At 40.5% G+C, this 23,023-nt stretch overlaps 3 protein-coding genes across 3 annotated transcripts in view; 1 reads left to right on the top strand and 2 right to left on the bottom strand.

Moving 5' to 3' along the window:
* ecpas (Ecm29 proteasome adaptor and scaffold) overlaps positions 1-2,209 on the top strand; it is a 28,529-nt gene extending 26,320 nt beyond the window's left edge. Inside the window, exons 48-49 of the mRNA XM_049572961.1 lie at positions 91-162; positions 1,207-2,209. Coding sequence (XP_049428918.1) covers positions 91-162; positions 1,207-1,346 — 212 coding nt within the window. The 3' untranslated portion in view covers positions 1,347-2,209. The remainder of the gene's footprint in view (positions 1-90; positions 163-1,206) is intronic.
* A 1,752-nt stretch (positions 2,210-3,961) lies between these two features.
* Positions 3,962-18,760, bottom strand: smc2 (structural maintenance of chromosomes 2). Its single transcript, XM_049572960.1, has 25 exons — positions 18,446-18,760; positions 13,511-13,660; positions 13,297-13,419; positions 13,166-13,204; positions 12,957-13,067; positions 12,784-12,828; positions 12,425-12,658; positions 12,150-12,299; positions 11,789-12,022; positions 11,458-11,617; positions 11,215-11,332; positions 9,450-9,588; positions 9,222-9,341; positions 8,901-9,105; positions 8,577-8,712; positions 8,174-8,298; positions 7,866-8,059; positions 7,592-7,735; positions 6,994-7,068; positions 6,070-6,189; positions 5,693-5,893; positions 5,460-5,576; positions 4,960-5,120; positions 4,683-4,830; positions 3,962-4,530 (listed from the first exon to the last, which is right to left on the bottom strand). The coding sequence occupies exons 1-25, from the start codon at positions 18,611-18,613 to the stop codon at positions 4,345-4,347; spliced, it is 3,603 nt and encodes a 1,200-aa protein (XP_049428917.1). The 5' UTR covers positions 18,614-18,760; the 3' UTR covers positions 3,962-4,344.
* Positions 18,761-19,824: 1,064 nt separating this feature from the next.
* Positions 19,825-21,864, bottom strand: exoc1l (exocyst complex component 1 like). The gene is made up of 3 exons (XM_049572959.1): positions 21,725-21,864; positions 21,295-21,473; positions 19,825-20,358 (listed from the first exon to the last, which is right to left on the bottom strand). Exons 1-3 carry the CDS (start codon positions 21,843-21,845, stop codon positions 20,089-20,091), a joined length of 570 nt encoding a protein of 189 aa, XP_049428916.1. The 5' UTR covers positions 21,846-21,864; the 3' UTR covers positions 19,825-20,088.
* Between the last annotated feature and the right edge of the window lie 1,159 nt (positions 21,865-23,023).

Genomic DNA, 23,023 nt, shown 5'->3' with positions numbered 1-23,023 from the left:
AGCCTCACAATGAAAGTGTATTTAGTATCATAGTGTAATATGGCTGCCTTACATCACGTGGTCATGTGTGTGTGTTGTTTTTCTATCCAGAAAACAAAAGTTACTCCTCTGTGAGGACAGAGGCCTTGTCAGTTGTGGATCTGATCGTAAAGAGAACTGGAGGTAAGTGTTTACTGCTACTAAGACTGCATCAAAGGAGGGTTGGTTGTGCTGTTGTTTAATTTTTTTCCATGTTCTACCACCACTGCAGTGTTCCCTGTCCAAAGTAAGACAAAGAAACACGTGACTTTTTTATTTGTATTGCTGTGTTATTGACTTAGTTCAGTTTTTATGTGGGGAAATGAAAAGGCGAGTCCAGATTTTCTTCAGGGGCAGGTTGTCTCTTTCTTCATTGAATGTGCAATATATTCATACCTTTTTAGGCAGTTCTGTGGTAACCTATTGTCTGTCAGGAGCAAACTTGAATATGGTATTTTTTTTCCCACACACTGTTGAGTGTCAGAGTGTCAGTGGTTTCATGAAGCCAATCTTCCTGTTCCTGTTCCTTTCAACAGCCTTCCTGTTCTTATGTCAGGAATTTGAGTTTCCCTGACAACTTAAAGAAAATAAAACAGGAAAAAACACACATTGCTTTTTTTAAGTTTGAAGCTTGTGATAATGGATATTTAAATGTAAGACCGTGGAAGTAATGTAGGATCAACATGAGAGATATTTAAATTCAGATACTATTGTTTAAGAGCATATTTGTCAAATTTGAGCACAGATTCTCTCCTGTTTTACTCACAGTTGGTTCAAACCATTGCAGATTCTGTTTTCTATCAGTGAAGCGTGCTGTGACACCCAAGTAGTTGTTGTTAACTAAGTCAGATGTTCCTGTGAGAGCAACGTCCTTTGCTTGCTCAAACATGTTCATCCCCCATGCCCTCTCCACTTCACACAAAGTGTGTATTTTTTACACAACGGTTTCTCTCGAGGGTAAATAAGTGGTGTCTCCTGATGCAATGCAATCTGAATGATTTCTCACAGTCAGCGAACATCTGTTTTTTTTTCCCATATTAACAAAGTAAAAATATCTTTAATCCAAGAGTGATGGGTAGGTGGAGCAGGGGATTTCTAATTGACAAAAGATCAAGCGTCTGTATGTATCATAGATTACTGATCCAAGTGGCGCTGATGAAAGTTCTTGTGCGTGTGTAATGTGAACAGAGAGCGAACAGTGGGACTGTGTGTCTGTGAAGAGCCGGGAGCAGCTGCAGCGCTCCCTGTCAACGCTGCAGACAGACAGCAGACCTGACCTGAGGGATAAGGCCCAAGAGCTGCGCAGACACATCCAGAGCCAACCCTGAGCGCACGCGCGCACACATACACACACACACACACACACACACACACACACACACACACACACACACACAGAGCTCACTAAGCCAGCCAGATACATGCAGTCACAAACACAGAATACAAAAAAATAGAGCATCAAGTCATTTTTCTTCATCATCAGTAAAACATATCACACACTCCTCTGTCTGTTGATCTCCTCCTCACACATCTCTCAGTCATTGCATTACTTATCCATATTACCTGTGAGCTTTGAAGCTGGTGGAAGCTGGCAGACCGATTGACGAAGCTTGACCTTGAAGCTTGAAGAGAGAATACGTTAACACAACTTGCTCTGAGTCTGAACTGGCAGCGACGAGTGGTGAAGGGCAAGGCTATTATTGTAACGTGTCAAGTTTTATTTGGTTCATTTAAATGGACAGTAACATAATGATAATAAATGCTATATAAACCAATGTGTTGGGTTTGTGGACACTGTATATCTATAGCCCCAAATGGGGACTTTTACTACTGTTGTGGGTTTGCCTACTCATTAAATATCAGAGCAACAGCAGGTTGTGCACCTCGGCTAACGGAGAAGGTTGACTGGTCGGCTCTTGTTCAAAGGTGCACTTTCAGGGGTGTGGACACTTGTCGCTGTTGGACCACTGCTGCTGAGTGATGGGAAAGATAGCTGAAACATTGGAGATCTGTCTCCGTCTCCTGTAAATGATGTTCCTCCTCCTGTTTGCAATGTGAGTGAGCAGGACTGCAGCCAATTGTGTCAAGTCTTGAGAGTAATAACAATAAAAACCCTGCTGTTGAGTTGAAAGTGATGCTCTAGTTGTTTGAATTTGTCCCTGATGAAATAAAAATACCTTGACAATTTGGACATGTGACTCTTTTGTCTTAAAACAGAATGATGGTTTAACATCACCAGCTTTAAACCAAAGCAACAAGTTCATGTCAGATGTCTCAGGGGCTGAAGAGGCCATAATTCATACCTCATGATCACACATTAATGAGACCACAGGCAGGAGTTATGTACATATATGTAACATATTAATGACAGGCTAATTCAAATGTAACTCTAAAAGGCCAGGCTTACATGTGTAACAACAAAACAATGTCATGCACTTTACATGTATGTAGTGGTTAGTAAATAAATTTACTCAAGTTTGGTATTTCAAGGGGAACTACACTCATTTTCAAAACTCATGCATGTTATTCCCATGGTCTAAGACAGTCCAAAAATACTAGTAAACATGAACAGCTCTCTCCCAAATCCAAAAACCAGAGTGCTAAATTTGTGATATGCAATACAAAAGCAAAAAAAAGCTTATTTGCATATATGTGTGTCCACAGTCAGGTTTCCGTTCACTGCCCATGGACCAACTCCAGATATTATATTTGATGACATCACAAATTTGAGACTTACTTCTCTGGTTCCTGGCCTTAAGAGAGTGTAGCTCACGTTCACAAATATTGACTGAACTTTTCTAGGCCAGGCAAATAACACTGAAATTTTAGGTGGTACAAAAGTACAATTTGTTTTTACACCACTACATTTATTTTTTGTAATTTAACATTTCACTGAAATTGTACCCCATATAATTTCATGCAACAAACACCAGTGATTGATTAAACCTTACTTCTTATATAAAGAAGCATATATGTTTATATATGATAAGATACAGGGCTGTACCACTTTTATATACCCAGTAATATACAAAGTATCTAAAATAAGCTCCACATTGACTACAACATTAAAATGCTCATACATGTATTAGATACTGATAAAAACAGACTAATATAATATTCTTTAATAATATGATACTGAGAAAGGAGCCATTCTTTATAATGACTACTTTTACTTCTGATACTTTCAAGGATATTCTGCTGATAATACATCTGTGCTTATACTTCAGTATTTTTACACTGTGGTATTACTACTTTGCTTAAGGTAAAGATCTTACGTTTTTTCTACCACTGGTTTAAGTTCATTCTTTTTGTAAAGTCTTCTTTTTCTTTTCAGTTAACTAAAATACCGCTTACCTGCATTAAGTTAATCTAATTTGAGTTTGTATTGAGGTTCATTTAAATCCCAATTTTTAATTATTACAGGACCCAACTAGAAATTACATTTGTGACATGAACCAACAATCCACTATGAATTATTATTGTCAAGGTAAATGTGTTCCAAATGAGGAACATAGCTGCTCAGCCTCAAAAATATGAATCAGTTATCAGGTTTATGGTTCACCATTGTATCATGAAATGAGCAAAACAATCCTGTTGAATAGTGAGTAATAACCAGGCAGTAGATGTTACTGGGTGTTTGCTAATCAAATGACTGGATGTTAACAAATGCAGTTTTGATTGTTTGAAATGTATGCATCAGTAAAATTAAAATTATTTGCAACTCCTAAACCAGCGCTTGTGCTGGATCACAGGCCTGAATATTTTTTTGATGTGAACATTGCTAAAATCACTTAACACTAGTGTCCAACACTGCTGGGTTCATTGCCAGTTACAGTGTGTGCATTGCTGTCTTTGAAAGCACCACTAGGGGGCATCAACATTGAACAGATTCTGCAAAGCTGTTTCAAGACGTGGCAATGAGCAAAAACACACGAGTCAAATATTTATATCTGACTTGCTTTATTTACTAAAATATATGGACACATCAGCTGCATATAAAAATTTAGAATGTGCTGTAGATGAGCATGAGCATAGACCAGGAAAGAGACAGAATAACAAGGACAGTTTAGAGAAAATAAATTTACAGTTAAAAGGTTTAAAATACACAACACATGAAGAAACTCCACACTTACACAGCTCAACAAAGACGACCATAAAAACAGTCAAACGCAACTTTTAAGATCAGGGGAAGGCAATGACTAATAGAGATCAGAGTATACACAAGATTGATTGCAAGAAGTTATTAACACATTTTATGTTCAGTGGCATGGATCCTAAAGAAATACACCAGAGCAAAGTTTCTATTAAGCGACTGCAGTGCAACAATTAGCTGATGAGCTGTTTGGTCCTCTTGTCTTTCTGACGAGCCTTGTCTTGGCCTTTCTGAGGAATGTTGGTGTCACTCTGGCTGAGCGCAGAGCGAGTAACTGTGGACATGCCGTCGACAAACTTTGTCTTGAACAGGACGTTGGCGTTGGTGAACATGCCGTCTTTCAGGGACACCACCACAAACTGCAGGGAGAGAATTTAAAGGTAAGGTGAGTTTTGCTCTTTGATGCTTTAACACGAGTAAGAATATGGTGAATTGTGTACATGATCGCACTAGTCTAACACTTTATGGCTTAGTAAGGGGGTTAAACGTGTGCAGGGGTTTTTCAACACACCTGGGAGTGTCTAAAATGTGTGCGCAGCATCTGTCCGATGTTCTGTGTGTGTGACAGATCCAGGGCGGCGTCCACTTCGTCTAAGATGTAGATGGGAGCTGGTTTGAACAGCAGCATGGCCAAGATAAGAGACAAGGCCACCAGTGATCTGAAAACAAAAGAGGTTGCTCCATCAAAGTGACCGACTTCACTATCAGTCATTGGAACCTTCATGTTCATGCTACTAAAACAGACAAAATAATAAACACTCAAAGATCATAAAAGTGCTTTTGCTGACCTTTGCCCACCGCTGAGCTCAGTGAGGTTCTCCTTCCAGGTGTTGCCCAGGGCAACCTTAAACTCCAGGCCCTCCAAGACACCGCAGCCCTGGGGAGGAGCCAGTTTGGCAGTGGCCCCCGGCAGCAGAGTAGAGAAAATAGATCCAAAGTCCTTGTTTACCTGCAGAGGAAGGGAAATGTTACAAGTGAAGGAAAAGCAATGGCTTTGTTTTTTTTAATGTCTGTAGTATGGTTTTGTTGCTTAGTTAAATATTGTTTTGTATCTTTGGATTAAGTGTATTTTATGTGTATTTATTTGACACAAGTGATGTCTTTGGATGCAAGACAAATTTCAGTTCAAAATTTTAATCACTGATTCTAAAATATAATGCAGTCTAATGCTGTATTAGCTTTAACTAGATGTACCTAATAAACTGACAACACATAGTCCAATCTTAGATAAAAGAGAGCGACAAATGCAAATGTATGGGAGAAAATAATTTGCTAAAAGAGTGCAGACCTTCTGCCACGCAACATTGAGAGCCTCGTTCTTCTTCTGGTCCAGCTCCTCGATGGTCTGCAAGATTTTGGCCTTATCGTTCTCCACGATCCTCTTCTTCTTCATCAGGTCGTTGTACTGCAGGAGGGAAGACAAGTGTGTGGGATAGATGTTAGATACTCAAAGCTGCAATTGCAATTTTTGCACTTGTGTTGACACAATCTCCCAAACTCTGTCTGCGTCTTTGTCCTCACCCTTTCCTCTGCCTCGTTCAGCATGTTCATGGCCCTCTTGTTGACGTTTCTCTCCAGCTTGGTGGTAGTCTCCTCCAGCTTCTTCAGCCGCTGACCAGCCTCACGGGGGTTGTTGGTCTTAAAGTCGTAAGAGGTGTTGGGCTGGCCGAAGAACTGACGCTCTGTCGCAATCCAGTCGTGTTCCTCCAGCATGCGAGAAACCTGGAGGAAGAACATTAGACGAGTGGGAGAGAGATGTTTAGAGGACCCTGATCATACCAGATAATGAAGAAACTTTCAGCAGACTCATAGATCATGGAATTATACTATTACAGTAGAGGACTGACTGAAAAATGATGTGCTTGTGTGTGTGTGTGTGTGTGTGTGTGTGTGTGTACCTTGTCAGCAGCTTCCTGGCTGTCTTTGCGGTGCTTACTAATATTGTGTTCCAGTTCCTTGATCTTCAGCTGGACCTCGTTGTTCTGCTCCCTTATTTTATTGGCCTCTGAGCTCTTACCCTGGGACATTCAATTCATAATTCATTCAATACAAATGATCAAACAAATAGTCACGTTTTAAAATTCCATGCAGTTATTAAGAAAGTGAAGTAGACAAACGAAAAAGAAAAGTCAGAGTGTCACAGGTAGAGCGTAAGAAAATGATGTACCCTGCTCTCAGGATTCACTCTAACCTTCTCCAATAGCCTTTTCCAGCTAAATTAATGCTAACGTTTTGTTTTAAAACATGGGTACACCCTCTAAAATAGGTTTTAGACTGTGTGCATGTGGATTTTTTTTGGTGTGTCATGTTCGACATCACACACACGCTAGAAAACAGGTTAGTAAAAAGCAGAAAACAGCATGGAGGCCTGTGAAAACTTAACAGTGGTTACTTCTTCTTATATATCTCTTACTAATTTACTTCAAACTTGGTGCAGACTAACTTGGATGGATGTGTGAGTGCTGCTTAGGTGGAGACAGACAATATTTTGTGGTGGTGCATCATTGCATCTTGCTGGTGAGGGGCTAAAATTAGCGCATGCACCCAGGTGTTATGTCTCCGTCAATGCTGATCAGAGCCGGAGCCGATAAATACCTGTGACCACTGAAGACTCATTTGACCTGGGTGTGAATGCAGGCTGGATTTGAACCCGGGCCGCTGCGGCAACAGCCTTGTACATGGGGCGCCTGCTCTACCACTAAGCCACTGATGCCCCTCCCATTACATTTAAAAGCAAGGTGTTAGCGAGTATTTTGTGCAGTGGAAAAGGGGCTAAACAGGGGTTAAAAACCAAAGCATCAAAGGCAAAACCCTGTATTCACCTTGAGCTCTTTGTCCTGAGCCATGATCACTTCCTTCTGTTTGGCCAGCTCCTCCTGGGCTTTACGCACTGCCTCCTGCACAGCAACAGAGAATACGTTATGAGGAGAGGGAGGAAAAAAAAATAACAGTAAACATTTATTCTGGGGATGCACGACATTGGATTTTTTCCTGATATCCCATGTTTTAAGTCATTTTGGCCGATTGCTGATATATGTGCAATTGCAGAGAACATCCAGCCTCTTAACATATCATTATGCCTCTTACTGTGATGGCTCACTGGCTGATGTGGACATAAAATACAACGCTTTTCAAAATGTACACATTCACTGGGCAAAATAAGAAAATTACTTCAACTTACGTTACATGTAAAAACATGCCACATGTATTTTTATGTGACATTTTTGCACAAAACTATAAATTTCATCCTACTTTAACAGGCTGTTTGATGCTCTCCATGAGACAATCTGCCAGTACCAATGATGTGCCACTATTACCCTGCATCCCCAATGTATACCCAAGATGTGTGAGCTCTTGCAGACAATTTTCAAATTTGGCCTACCTGTATATATAAACACACTGTGAAAATGATCCACTTACCTTGTTCTGCGATACAGTGCATGCCATGCTGTCTATCTGCTCCTGGATGGCCTTCAGGGCTTCATCTACAGCCTGAATCTGCTGCTCATAACCAGCCTGCTCCCTCCGCAGCTCCTCCAGCTCCAGGGCCACAGCATCAGACTCCTGCACACATGAGCAAGAAAAGCAGCATGTTTGATCAGCTCACCAGAAGCATTAACAGACTGTAGCTGTTGAAGCAATGCATAGAGAGGACTGCTGACTGTCTGACTGTGTGTGTGTCTGTTTGATGTACCTGCTGCTTCTGCTTCAGCTTCTTATTGAAGGCATCAGCTTTGGCCTTGGCTGCATTGAGTTTCTGCTGCGCGGCTTTCAGCTCCTTCTCTCTCTCTGCCTCAGCGTTCTTCATCTTGTTCTCCAGCACCTTGTACTTTTCCTCAGCCCGTTTCTGCACGTCCTTGGTGACACGCAAAGTCTCCTCACTCTCCTCTGGTTAAACAAACACACCACACAATTAATCACTGTATACAGTACGCACAAACTGCCCTGATGAGTTCAGTTATTTTAAAGTGTATGGCTGTCCACGTGTGTCAGTGTTCTAACCGATGGCCTTGCGCAGCCTCTCCAGCTCCTCTTGCTGCTGATGGAAGGAGCTCTGCTGCAGCTTGGCCTGCAGAATCTGTTCCTCCTCCACCTTCAGCTCATACTGCTGCTTCAGCTGACGGTACCTGTGGGGACAAAATTTGGTGAAGAAGAAAATGTAAGAGGTTGGTTAATAAATATGAGATGATGAAAGCAAGAATACACCAGGAGTATGTGAAAGCAAGAGGGCACTAAGTTCCTGATTTATTTTGTGGATTAATACTTGGAAAATTTTAAAAAACGTGGAAAACAAAAGCCCCATCGATAAAGTATGTATATAAATATACTGACCTTGCTGATCTGTCTGCTTTAATTACATAATTCACATAAGTGTAGGTATTTTGTGTGTTTGTGTCAGGCATACTTCTCTGCAGTTCCCTTAAGACCGGCCAGTTGTCTTTCAGTATCCTGAAGCTGGGCTTCCTTTTCATTCAGGTTGTCCCGAACCTCCTTCAGTTCCTGCAGGCTGGACAGAACTGATGCTGACTGGGAGCGAGCGCCTGGAGGAGAAAAAGCAGGACAAAGAAAGTACATTATAAAGTCCAGTGCACTCATGACAGGTTCAGAGTTTTAGAAAACAGTGATGAATTTTGAGTAATAATGAAAACATCTGGATGTACAGGATAACATGGTTTGGCATGTTTTAAAGCGACGTCACTGACAAACACATGATCTTTGTTGTTCTCACCTCCGCTCAGAGTTCCCTGTGGGTCGAAGATGTCCCCTCCAAGAGTGACGGTCTTGGTCATCACCTGCTTATCAAAAGCCACTTTTTTGGCATTGTCCAGGGTGTCACACACCAGCGTGGAGCCAAAGACGTACTCCATGGCCTTACGCAGGTCAGACTCATAGCCCACCAGGGACAGAGCTGTGTGGACATTGTCCTCTCCAACCTGACAGCGGGGGAGAACGGACAAAGACGAGTCATCAAAGAGACTGTGCATCATGTTTTAAGATCAAACAGAAGGACGATTTAATTTCCAAACCGGGCACTGTTTAAATCTCTCACCAGGCTCTTGGCAGCATTCACCACTTTGTCATTGAGTGTCTTGGCAGAGATCTTGTTCAGGGGAATGATGGTATACCTCCGCTGTAGCTCTCCCTTCTCCAAGAGTTTTTTACCGGTGACCTGGCAAAGACAAAAATCACATGACCAACTATCCCACTGCTCTGCCAGTGAAATACTAAAACATGATTGCACTAAAATAACATGCACACTACCCACTAACACACCCACCTCTGTGTCAACTACAATGTTATAGAGCCGTCCTCCTGCAACAACCTCCAATCCTGTCGCATAGGTGACATCACGGACTGTGATCAGGTTAGCTAGCAGCCCCTTCACTTTGCTGCGGTCCCATCCTCGCTCTGGGTCCCTGTAAGACAGCAGAAAGCACGTACACGTGTTGAATGATGAAACTCTTGTCAGGGCCCAGGGCAACATGATGAGCCAGTGAATTTTATAAGCAAATACTCTGGGAATTTTCTCCTTAATAAAACTTTATTAACAGGTGTTTCCACCCTCGTATGCATGTTCACTTGTGAGTTTCAATCAGGCTGCAAATTATTATGATTATTCAGACAAACACTCAGATCTGACAAAATCTATCACTAATCTTTAAAAATCAATCACATCTTTCAGCCTCAGAAAGCGTTCATCGAGCTCAGTTAAAAGGATAGTGCACCCAAAAATGAAAATTCAGAGAGAAATTCCTTCAATTATGTGGTTTTTGGACATTTGAATCTGGGGCACCCAGCCTGCATTAGGTGGAGTTGTGCTGCTACCCACTCTCCCCTTGGATCTCCGCAAGGGATGTGAGGACTCTAAAACTTCACCTGACCCTCCCTCGGCATATGGGTGAGTAGATAATGGCTGAATATTCATTTTTCGGTGCACTATCCCTTTAAGCCTCATATAGGTGTTTTTGCTTCTTATCCTAACAATAACTCAGTTTTATTTGAGTGTCCCAGTAATGGTGATAGTGTAAGCCAGCATGTTAAATACCAGGACCTGTACAAACATAATTCACCAACAAGTGAACAACCAACAATCTCTGTAGTTATGTGTACAACACAACACTTATTTGCATGAACAAGTTTCTCTTTAAGTGATGTGCTCTAAGCAGTGAATCATTCTACTTGTGTGGTCGTCACATTAGTAATTAATTCCAAGGATTTCCCAGAGCAGCAATAGTGATCCAAATGTTATAGTTTTTTTTTTCAGTCATCACAATAGCAGAGTTTGTCAGTATCCCCGAGGGCTAGAGCCCCATCTAGTTATCCAAAATTCCCAGAATGAAACTGGAAAATATTATAATCAGCTGGAATAACTGAAAACACCTGAGGGGTTGTGCAGGGCCTTTAAATTCAAGGTAGATTAATGCATCCTTTGTTTGGAAAAGATGATTTTGCCCTGAAATGGGTTATTATTAAGGCAGCACGATGTCAGGAAACATGCAATATGCTGCTATGTTCAATGGATATTGAAGTGTACTCAGTACTTGACTCTCCTGTAACCAAAATATTGACAGATGGCTGATGTGCCTTTTTTTTTTTTTTTAAGGCACCAGTTCCTCTTTGTCTTTCACACTTTCATCTGCACTTGTCACACTTTCCTCCTTAAACCATGTAGAGTAGTGAGGCAGGACGAGTCTTATAAACCTCACTCATATGTGTGCAGATTCTAACCAATCAGATGATGCCTGACAGTGAGGGCTCTGTCTGACTGACCACAGCGGTAACAGCATGGCACACATCAGATAAAACAGCGCCCACAGACAGAATGTAATTACTATGTTGTTACTGTATTCAAAGTACAATATCACAGTCTTTCACTATATGGTTATTGCACAAGTTCTTATTATGTTGCAAAAACAAAACGATACAGTGTCCAGCACTAGTTATCATCAGTTCGAGGGCAATCAAACAAAAGTAAGAACAGCTAGATTTAAAACATACAGTACGGTTAAAGACATAAGCAAATTCATTCGGTAAATCCTTACTTGTACTCGAAGCGCAAGTTAGGGAAGCGAGACACAAGCTTCTCATAGGTCTCTTTAAGTTTAGCGACCTCTCTGGACAGCTGTCTTCTTGTGTCAAGCAGAGTCTCCTCCTTCCCATCTGGATACAGACAGACATACACACACAGACCTTACCCATCGATATCTGATGTACAACATAATAAAAGGTAGCTGCCATGAGTACAAAAGGCTGTCTGCATGCACTGCTCTGCTCACACACAGTACCTTCATAGTTGAGTTTAGCCAGCTCAGCCTGTAGTTTCTCCTTGCTGCTTGTTACAGCCTGCAGGCTGTCCTGGTCCTTCTTGTAGCCACTGTCCATCTTTTTCACCTCTGCCTGTTTGGTCTTCAGCTCAGCCTGGGCATGCTTCAGGGTCATCTGGGCCTGAACAGAAACGAGCACAGAGAGAAGACAGATTAACAATCTTTGAATTTGACAGCAAATAAATCCAGTATTTTCTCAACGCGGCACAATTTTAGAAACAGCAGGCCTCTGATGAAAATGCATTCATGCCACTGAACATAAATGTTTGTGTTGAAAACTTCCTTTCCTCACCTGCTTTGCCTCAGTATCTGCCTTGCTCATGTCATTCTTGCAGGCCATCATCTGCCCAGCCAGTGTAGCCTCCTCTCCGTCCTCATTTGTAGAAAGGCCCGCTGACACAGCCCTGAAATGCTGCTCAGCTGCCTCGAGGGCTGCGCTTTCCTTCTGTCCATCCTCCTGTAGAGCCTGAAGCTGCTCTGCCAACTTAGCAACCTCCTTTTCTTTTACCACAAGCATTTTCTTGTCCTAAGAGTAAAGGAAACAACTGGTGATCAAGCTGTGCAAACTGCCCTCATTATATGTGAATCTCAATTGCAAAAGAATTTGTTTTGACCAGAGATTAAACACGTCACATGGGCACACATTACATTACCTCCTCCATGCTCTTGACAAGCTCTTTCCTCTTTTTGGTTTCATCTTTGACATTCTGTTTTTTCAGGTCAAGTGCGCTCTGAGCTTTGGCGTCAACACGTTGCACATCTGCTAGAGCCTCTTCCAGGGATTTCAATACTCCAGTCACCTCCTTCAAATAAACATCAAAGACAAAGCAACACCTCTTTAAACTAAGAGGGTCATCTGGGGCAAGGATTCAAATCTTCAACAAAATCAACTTCAAAAGGACAAGGACAATAACGTATTCCAGTGTACCTGGTCTTTTTTCTTCTGCAGCTCCTGAATCTGGGCTGTCAGCTCCTGGACTTTGCTCTCGTTCTCGGCCATGCTTGCTTGCATCTTGGTGATGTTATCCTGCATTACCTTCAGATTCTCTGCTGACTTCAGCTTGGTTTCCTCTGCACAAACAAACAGCCAGGCCACGTACAGCCGTGACAAGTGCTGGATCTCACGCATCAGCTTCTGGTACTCCAAGTATGATGATCGTTCCTGCACAGGGAGAAAGGATATGAAAAAACTGATATGACTAAAAATTAAATGTATCACAGACATCATGCCATCAGGTGTCAATCACAGCAGGATATTTTTAAGTTTAGATATTGCAGTGAACCTACCTCTTGGAGTTTATGCATGGTTGGAGTAATTTCCTCATCCAAAATCTTAAAATGTAAATGAAGAGAAACGGTTAGATATTTCAACATTAGTTCCAACTGTATTTGTTGCAACTGCCCACTGGAAAATGAACAGAGATTAGCTAGTCAAAAGCTAATTTGGATATTTAACATACTGTCTGAATCTCCTTCAGCTTGGCCTCTTTCTTCTCAATGGTTTTCTGAGCGCTAATCTTTTTACATTCGTACATCCTGGTTCCTGCTGCCTCCTCAATCATAGCAAGGATCTGAAAGAAAAGAGGTCCTCATTGGAGAACTTGGAAAAGGTAGGACATGTGTTTGAAGTAGTTCATATGGTGAGATGAACAGTATGTGTGTGCTTTACCTCTGGTGGTTTCATGTTAAGAACTTTGGTGATCCTCCCCTAAAATATTGGAAACAACACATGATACAACACCTTGCAGAAGGATACAAAGACACCCATGCATACTGCTGCAGACACAAGACTTAGCCTACCTGCATGATGAGAAAATGCGGGTTGTTGACATTGAGGCCAACAGAGCAGAACAAATCCTGCACCCTGGTGTTGTTGGCATTGACTCCATTGATGAGGTACTTGTTCCTGCCGCCAATTACCACCTAAAAGAACAGTGTATAACAGTTTTTGTGTTAGCATTGCACACAATAATCTTGTACATCAATTACAGAGACTTCTTTATCTAATGCCAACCTGTCTGGTGACGGTTATCTCATCGTGGGTTTCAAAACCCAGAGGACTCTGGCTTTTGTTGGAGTTGTCAAAAGTAATAGACACAGTGGCTTTGGTGATACCACCCTGTCCATTTTTGTACACCAGGTCCTGGAGGTTGGAGGCTCGCACCTTTCAAGTGAAAATAAAACAAAGACATTAGTTTTTTACAGATACAGATACAGACAACTTTATTAATCCCACCAGAGGCAATTGGTTTGAACAGCTTGCATACATTATACAGACACAGTACACACAATAGGATACAGTAGATAAGATACATGAATAAATAGAATAAATAGTATGCTGAGGAATACGTGTCGTGAAAGGAATAAAATCATTATAAAGAATTTAAGAGACGAATAGCAGAGGGAATAAAAGATTTCAAAAAACGGTTAGACATACAGACAGGTGAGACATAGTGGCGACCTGAGGGCAACTTAGAAAATTCACCTGCAAGCACATGACCAGGAGAAGACAAAATGCTGTTTGCCTTCGTCAAAGTTTGTTGGTTACAGAAGCTGCACAAGTCCCTAAGTTTCACTCCTGTGATCTTGGAACATGTTTTAATAATGCTGTACAAGCTGTTTTTATCTCTCAGTGTAAGGCTGGGGAACAGATTGCAGCTTCTCATCAAAAAAGGTGCCTAGATATTTATATGAAGGTACCCTTTCCACAGTTTTACCATGGATGATGCTATCTGCAGCTGGGATTTTGTTGCGTCTAAAATCAATTATAATAATAACTGAAAATGATAATATAATTTTTGGATTAGGGTCAAGGTTCAACTGTCTTAGATCATAGTAATAACATATATGAATTTATGAACTGGGCATAGTTCCCCTTTAGATTGCCAAAACTTAAATTTGTGATGTCATAGAGTAGAAAGTCTGAAGCTACTCCATAGACAATGAATGGAGAAAGATGTTATAGATGACAGTGACCACCCACAGTAATGTAATGGTAAACGGGTACATTTCTGTTGCAGAACTGAGAACATTTCGATGGGATAAAGTTCAGTTGGGTATTAAAAAATGAAAGCAAACATTCAAGTGGTCCACAAAGTCAGGCTCTATGGAGCAGCTACAGACTGTAACCCTGTAACATCACAAGTTTGACACTTACTTTAGTCTAGCAGCAAGTCCTCAAAAAAGGCTTTAGTTTTCGAGATACCCCTACCCGAGGTAGAACAAAACACAACAATGTTTTTTTAAATCTTCAGGGTCTCCCATTCATGAAATGGATTGTCTTCAACTTTTATTTTGGGGCAAAATTATTTTTGGGGGGCATTCTTTACAACTACCCCAATCTCTGAAAAAGGGACAAATCAGGCCAGTTCGGATAAGGGAAATATGACAAAAAAGCCAATTTCTTGAGAATGCTCACTCCTTTCCTCATAATATTTGCTGAAGTATAAAACAAGTGTCTGCCCTACATCACAAAAGAGTCAGAAAGTAATTCACTTTAAAAAATCCTGAAATATAACCCTGAAAACATGGCTTTAATTTAGGCGGAAATTGCATTTTTGTGATAATAAGAAAAGAGGGCTTCTTTACTTTTCTCTTATTTAACAGAAAATCATAAAGTCCTGTCAAATACACTGTTACTGTATTGTCTAAGGTGTTTTTGAAAAATAACCATTGGTTGTTTGGAGATACCTAGTACAGTTTTGTTGTAAATGAGGTTTCTATAGGTAAACCCTTCTCTAAAAACAGCCAAATTAGGTCATTCGAATGAGGAATGGGTGGCATAACCTATAAGTTAAGAATGCTTAATCTGATGGTCATCACACTTGGGAAGAAAAGACCAGGTGATTGAAAGGTTGAGATGTGTATAATACAGTCCTGTCAAGACCTTAAACATGAGTTTTATGAGTGGCAAGTTATGGGAAGTTTTATCCAGGAGAAGAGATTCATTCTTCCGAAGAGGGGAAGGGCAACATAAAACCACGTCATTTATTAATGGAAATCTATTCTGATCAGATTTACAATTTCAGTAGTCAGAACAATCTGTTCTACACACTCAAACAGAAAGTGTATTAATAAATTAATTTAGCTGGGAATTATAAGGCTCTGAATACAGACAAGTGCTGCACACTTACAGTACACTTACAGTAAGTGTAACAGTAACAGTCAGTGTGGGGGCGGGGCTACTGATGGTCAGTTATTTTAAATCACAACATACAGCTCTGCTGAGGAGAAACATGAAATGCGCTGGAAACAAAAGGAACCACCAACCTAATGGCAAATAACAGGTAAGACAAATGTGCAAATGACATATTCCTTCATATTTTTAGATTAAAGAATAGTTTGTTTTATTTGCAAGATAGATTGGAAGTTGTAAGTCACTGGCAGGTGTTCTGATCTAGGCTGACAGAGGCTAGCATGAGTTAGCAGTTGTGTGTGTGTGTGTGAGCGTGTGTATGTTTATGATGGAGAGAGGCTTGGGCCAAAAATTGGCCACATAAAACTACTGTATTTTCCATATTTTCCAGAGTTTACTGTAATAATGGAGCCAACAGAGCCAGCGCAGTCAGGAAGCCAGTGACAGTCATATCCTTTGAAAAAACTGTCTTAGTTAATTCTTCAGTTAGTTCAGTGAAAGCTCTTTCATGTTCGTTTAACTTCTTTTCTGACAGATATTTATTTCTGGCTGCTGAAATGTTTCTTTCTGAAATGTAGTGTCCAAGACAGCTTCTGTGATACTTGGCATCATAAGCAAATAAATCTGGATGGGTGAGCATACGATGATGTACTTTTTCATCATGCCTCTCTGAAGCTGCACTGAGGACCTTTGACCTTGTGCTTTCACCTGTACCAGTACTTATAGGTGTCAGGCCTTCTCCCTTTGTGGCTTTCTGGCTGCAAATGAAACACTGGGTGCGAATGTCAAATCCAGTTTCTCTGGTCAGTCGTTTCCTTGTGTACTGATCCTTGGCTGGTTCTTGCTCACTGGCCGTAGGCTTATAGTTATGTGCATTGGAATAACTGGCCCTACATGATCTGTGATATGAAACCTTAACCCTGAAGGACAGTATGTCGTCAGAGTGGGGGGATAGTCGCTTGTGGACCTCATCACCTCGTTCCTCAGCAGCCTTAAGTATTGTTTTGAGTCCTTGCAAGGTGGGGTTCTTGATGTGTGGATTATTCTTATCTCCTTGTAGGGCACTTTCACATATTAAACACAGCTTTTCATCCAGTGTCTGTGAATGTGGCTGGCTTCCTGACTGCGCTGGCTCTGTTGGCTCCATTATTACAGTAAACTCTGGAAAATATGGAAAATACAGTAGTTTTATGTGGCCAATTTTTGGCCCAAGTCTCTCTCTCCATCATAAACATACACACACTCACACACACACACACAACTGCTAACTCATGCTAGCCTCTGTCAGCCTAGATCAGAACACCTGCCAGTGACTTACAACTTCCAATCTATCTTGCAAATAAAACAAACTATTCTTTAATCTAAAAATATGAAGGAATATGTCATTTGCACATTTGTCTTACCTGTTATTTGCCATTAGGTTGGTGGTTCCTTTTGTTTCCAGCGCATTTCATGTTTCTCCTCAGCAGAGCTGTATGTTGTGATTTAAAATAACTGACCATCAGTAGCCCCGCCCCCACACTGACTGTTACTGTTACACTTACTGTAAGTGTACTGTAAGTGTGCAGCACTTGTCTGTATTCAGAGCCTTATAATTCCCAGCTAAATTAATTTATTAATACACTTTCTGTTTGAGTGTGTAGAACAGATTGTTCTGACTACTGAAATTGTAAATCTGATCAAAATAGATTTCCATTAATAAATGACGTGGTTTTATGTTGCCCCCCTATTCGGAAGAATGAATCTCTTCTCCTGGATAAAACTTCCCATAACTTGCCACTCATAAAACTCATGTTTAAGGTCTTGACAGGACTGTATTATACACATCTCAACCTTTCAATCACCTGGTCTTTTCTTCCCCAAGTGTGATGACCATCAGATTAAGCATTCTTAACTTATAGGCTATGCCACCCATTCCTCATTCGGAATGACCTAATTTGGCTGTTTTTAGAGAAGGGGTTTACCTATAGAAACCTCATTTACAACAAAACTGTACTAGGTATCTCCAAACAACCAATGGTTATTTTTCAAAAACACCTTAGACAATACAGTAACAGTGTATTTGACAGGACTTTATGATTTTCTGTTAAATAAGAGAAAAGTAAAGAAGCCCTCTTTTCTTATTATCACAAAAATGCAATTTCCGCCTAAATTAAAGCCATGTTTTCAGGGTTATATTTCAGGATTTTTTAAAGTGAATTACTTTCTGACTCTTTTGTGACGTAGGGCAGACACTTGTTTTATACTTCAGCAAATATTATGAGGAAAGGAGTGAGCATTCTCAAGAAATTGGCTTTTTTGTCATATTTCCCTTATCCGAACTGGCCTGATTTGTCCCTTTTTCAGAGATTGGGGTAGTTGTAAAGAATGCCCCCCAAAAATAATTTTGCCCCAAAATAAAAGTTGAAGACAATCCATTTCATGAATGGGAGACCCTGAAGATTTAAAAAAACATTGTTGTGTTTTGTTCTACCTCGGGTAGGGGTACCTCAAAATCTGAGGGCCCCTGCTGCTAGACTACTTCTCTGGCTTCTGGCTTTGACAGAGAGTAGCTCATGCTCACAAATAACTTAGTGTTTTTATTTTTTTCGGCCATATAAATAACATGTCGGAATTCTTAATTTAGGTGGTATTTTCCCCTTTAAACTTTCAAATTTGACCCGTTTTCTTGGCATGTCTCTGGCTAGCTAACGTTACGTTAACAGTTTTGCTAGTTAACGATAGGAAACTACCATACCAAACTCTACAATATGATTGATTTAAGGTCACCGCTTTGATAAAGCTTAACGACTCTATAGCCAATAACACACTTACATGGCTGAGATTGGAAATGCCCAGAAGGAAACATATCGAGTCCAAAATATTGGACTTTCCGCTGCCGTTCAGTCCTGTGATGGCGTTAAACAGCGGGTCGAAGCCGTTGATCTCCGTCCTCTGTGCGTAGGACTTGAAGCCTTCAATAATAATAGACTTGATGTGCATCTTTAGGTCGTCCTCTCCCCGCAGACTCCGGAGGCAAGTTTTGTGTCTTAATATTAAACCGGTAACTTAAAAGTTGAAGCACTAGGTTTCAGCCCAGTGTTTACAACCGACAGCATGCAAAGTCCTTCTTCTCTCTTCTAACTTGAATTTTGGCGGCAGGCAATGGAGCCGCTAGTCTGTCCTCTCCGTGCCGGGGGACGGGAGGACAAAATTTAAAGTATCTCAACACGATGTGTGCACATATTCAATACATATTTCAACATATAACTATGAATGACTCGGAATTCAAAGAGTGTGCGCAAAGAACACAGTTTCATATATTTTTTAATCCATGTTTATTTTCGTCAGGCAAATTTTAAGGCTACTAAATGGTCCTTGTGGCCTGTAGCGACGTTTTGGCGCCACTTGCAGGTAGAAAGCTGAACCACAGGTGTGCCACCAGCCATGGGCAAGACTTAATAGCTTCAATGTGGTATTACAGGTAATGAAAATTATTTTGTTGATATTAGCATGAGGCCCATTATACTTTGTTATTTTAAATATGGGTTCTACAGTGTTGAATAATGAAAAACTCTGAGTGTGAAGCTGTACTCACCATTAAGAAGAACCGGAAGTCCTAGCATTGATGTTAATTAATGAAGGGCCATAATCATGAGTCCAAGTTGCGCTTCTTCAACCTTTACTAAAGTCTCACTATTCCTAATTATTTGAATTTTCATATTATAGTTATTCAGCTGATATTTAGAATTATATTGCCTATTGTTATAATTTTCTGTCAGTTTTTGTTTTAATATGAAGGCCTGAATGCATATTGTTTTGTCAACCACCACTACATCACTGCCTGAAGGTGAAGGTTTGTCAATATATTGATACTAATATATATTGGGAAAAGCCTATAAAATATACAGTAAATATATTTGTAGTGTTATAGAATGTAAAGTCCCGTCAGGATGTTAAAAGCCTGAATCCATCCCCCCTCAGCTGTATGGTAAGGGAACAAACAAAGAAAACAAAGTCATAAGCTACTATTGACAGGTAAGCTCCTCTAGGAGTAATCAAAAATATCGCACAAAGGGAATTACTAAACTGATACCACATTTGATGATTCTATCTTTCAGGCTAAAGGCGGTAAAAAGCAGGACGTGTAGTTGTTTATTTGTTCTCCATTTGACATTTTTACAATAGCACACAGAGTAGAATACTCTCAGGGATAAGTAATCAAAAGATCACAAAAGTAGATTATACAGTTAACAAATACCAAGCTGCTTGAAACTTGCCTTTGCCATGGAGATACATTCAGCAGAGTATTAATGAGAGAGATATTTCAATAAGCCCTTAGTGTAACAGAGTCCACAAACCACACAAACACTCACTTCACACCTCCTACAACACAAGTTATATACAGTAAACCTGTACAGTTGTCTAACATACACACACACCTTAAGTGACACACATACAATCATTGTGTCATTCCATTATGCATCCAGAGGCACAGGACACATGGACAGACATACCAAATTGAATGCATAGAAGCATATCTGTGTCAGAACAACACAGTCTCCTCTGTTAGAGTAAAAGGAGGTGGGCTTGATGTAGGTCCAGTCATAGTTCCGCAGGTTCAGTGGCCTCTGACAGTACTGGTCACTGAGGGCAACCAGGGCACGTGCGAACGAGTATTTGGCTGAGCAGCTGACGGCCGTCACTGTACGCACCTTGTCAAAGTGCAGCTCGAAACAGGGGTCATCCTGGAGCCACAGACACAGAATGACATAGCATTACGTACACACAAAAAAGAACACAATGTTCACTATTAAAATTAATTCTAAATGTGATCATATTCATTGAGGAGATACCGGATATATGAAAACAAATCACTTCTGGGAGATTAAACCATATTTATGAAATCATGTTGATAAAAACATGAATTAATTTCTCCAGCACAAGATGTTACAAGTAAACAGCTGCTCCACATTCTAACAAAGGCTTTCTGAGACATCTGGTCCCCAACTGAGAAACTCTGTTTGATGAAATGTGTTTGAAAGCTGCAGATAAATCTATATATATTTTGTCAAACCCAGATTTGTACATTATCAAAGTAGATAATTGAAGTGGTTGTGCACAAAAATAGTTATATATGTTCAGATAAAATCCCTTGTTTCAAAGCATAGTTTTAAAAACAGTAAAGGTTTAAGTTAAAATTTAGATTTATTAAGATTTAGGTTATAAGAAAACATTATATTTCAATGATTATATTCAATGTAGCAATCATCCTTTTCAGAGAAAATTACAGTACTAATGTAGGGGTAGGCGATAGAGAAAATCAAATATCACAACATTTTTGACCAAATATCTCAATATTGATACAGTGATGATATTGTAGGGTGGATTCCTGGTACTTTCACAAAAATATTTACACAATGAGTTTTTTGGTAGATAATCATCAGTAATGTGGATATAGTGACTTAATAAGTAAAGGCAAATAATTGAATAAAAAACTGCTTAGTAAGTTCAGAAAATTACACCACTTTACTGTAATCCATCTTTTATGCTATATGAGGATATCCCAAATCTAAGATGATATCTGGTCTCATATTGTGATATTGATTAATATCTATATATTACCCAGCCCAAGAGTAATGCAATAACAAGCAATAGAAATGCAAAAACATTTGTTAAATTACCACATCAGGGTCCCGTCCATCAACAAGAGTCAGGTCTTTCAGGGACCAGACTTCTGTCCTCCTGTAGCACTCCTGTATGCTGGAGCGTTTGGTGTGGGACCTCTTGGCTCCGGACTTTAGGGACGTCTGAGATATCTGACATCGCACTATACATAACTGCACCACTTTGTTTTTTGCAACTGCAGATAAAGGAAAATAATATTTTTATACAAATAAATTGGCACACTGCATCACCAGGCATTTCATCAGCAATAAAAGTGAGACAGTCACTGTTATCAGGCCTCATAGACGTTAGGGACACGTTCAGCACATCTCCCTACAGTTTCTCTAAAACCAGGATTATTTTCTGTAAAAGAAAATTCCAGTGAGCATATTTTACCCCTAAAAACTGCTTTCAAGTAACTACCTGATCAACGAGAAAGCTGTTTACCTGAGACACAGAGAAAATGTCTTCCGTGCGTCGGCTCTTCAATCTCAATAAACTCCACCAGTCTCTGTTTTGCAGGTCGGAATAAAACTCTCTGCATCTCCTCCCTCAGAAGAGACGACATCACTGGAGAGGGGAAGAGAAGAACCGAGATCAGATGATGGGAGGAAAAAAGCTTTTTAAAAAAACAGAAGCGTCAAGCCAGAAAGATGAGAGAGTGAGAAGAGATGATAAAATCCAAGAGAGAGACCACAACAGTGGAACCTGGCAGTGGTGGGGAGGGAGGTGGTGATGTCTCCTGTGGTCAGAGCGCATGAAAAGTATGTGGCTGTGTGTGAAATGAGCTCTCACTATACCACACACACTTCACTTTGAGGCCAGTCAATTTCAATGATCTATGTTAATCTTTCATTTAAGTACTGACTCGCTCAGGAGGGAATTAGTAGAGAGGGAACAATTAAAGTCCAATCTCTTCATCATTTCACCCTTTTATTGCTTCAATTAAGATCCATTACGACGAGGATCCTGACATTGACTCAGGTTTCCTGCAAGTATGGATTTCACTCATGGATTTGTATTTACTGAAGTGTGTCTCACCCAAAACATTGACAAATACTTCACCTTGGCTGTATGGGGTTATATGTTTCCTCACAACACACATATAGACTGTCTCTTTCTTTCTTTCCGTGGTCTTTCTGTCTCCACTCACTTGCATATTGATGTTGATATATAACGTGGCAAAGTGCCCAAATGTTCGTCTGTGATTAAACGGTTGTTGTGTGGGAAAAGGATGTCCCACAGCACTCTGCATGGTTTCCATTACCCTGTAGTAATTCAATCTCTGAGGCCAGGTACAAGCAGGGTGAAGCACTTAAATGGAGGAATTTTACAAGCACATAGAGGATGCTCCACTTCTTTAGGGACCGTGGCTCCACGAGACAATTAGCTCGATGTACTGATAAACAGACCATAATATCACAGTTCCAGTTTGCGAGGGGCGGGTCAAAGCGGCGTGGGAGGACTTTTCCATAAACAAACCACCCCAGAATGAACCGGGCCAATGTTCTGATTTGATTTTTAGCAGGAAAGAGTGTGGCTCCATTGGATTTGTCACATTTTGTGAAAACAAAGATGGGTCGTTCCACAGCTAAGTGCTTTATTGTTGTTGTTGTTGATGATGGTTTTTTCGTGGGTGTTCACTTGAAAGGCTTTTTGCCTCTGAGATGGAAAGATGAGTGGATGGGCAGGAAGTAGGAAGGAAAGGAAAATATACAAGTGTTGAATCTCATGAATAACACATGA

This window comes from Epinephelus fuscoguttatus, linkage group LG3 (assembly GCF_011397635.1).
Source record: "Epinephelus fuscoguttatus linkage group LG3, E.fuscoguttatus.final_Chr_v1".
Lineage (NCBI taxonomy): Eukaryota > Metazoa > Chordata > Actinopteri > Perciformes > Serranidae > Epinephelus > Epinephelus fuscoguttatus.
This window is presented reverse-complemented; position numbering and strand designations above follow the sequence as displayed.

Bases quoted from the DNA above. Each gene is read 5' to 3' on its own strand.
- smc2 (XM_049572960.1), bottom strand. From the start codon at position 18,613: ATGCACATCAAGTCTATTATTATTGAAGGCTTCAAGTCCTACGCACAG. The intron at 13,420-13,510 runs GTTGGCATTAGA...CTGTTCTTTTAG, and splicing joins AGATAACCGTCACCAGACAG to GTGGTAATTGGCGGCAGGAA. The intron at 6,190-6,993 runs GTGAATACAGGG...TGAATGTCCCAG, and splicing joins CTCAGGACAAAGAGCTCAAG to GGTAAGAGCTCAGAGGCCAA.
- exoc1l (XM_049572959.1), bottom strand. From the start codon at position 21,845: ATGTCGTCTCTTCTGAGGGAGGAGATGCAGAGAGTTTTATTCCGACCT. The intron at 21,474-21,724 runs GTAAACAGCTTT...CTTTATCTGCAG, and splicing joins ACATTTTCTCTGTGTCTCAG to TTGCAAAAAACAAAGTGGTG. The intron at 20,359-21,294 runs GTAATTTAACAA...CTGTGGCTCCAG, and splicing joins ATGGACGGGACCCTGATGTG to GATGACCCCTGTTTCGAGCT.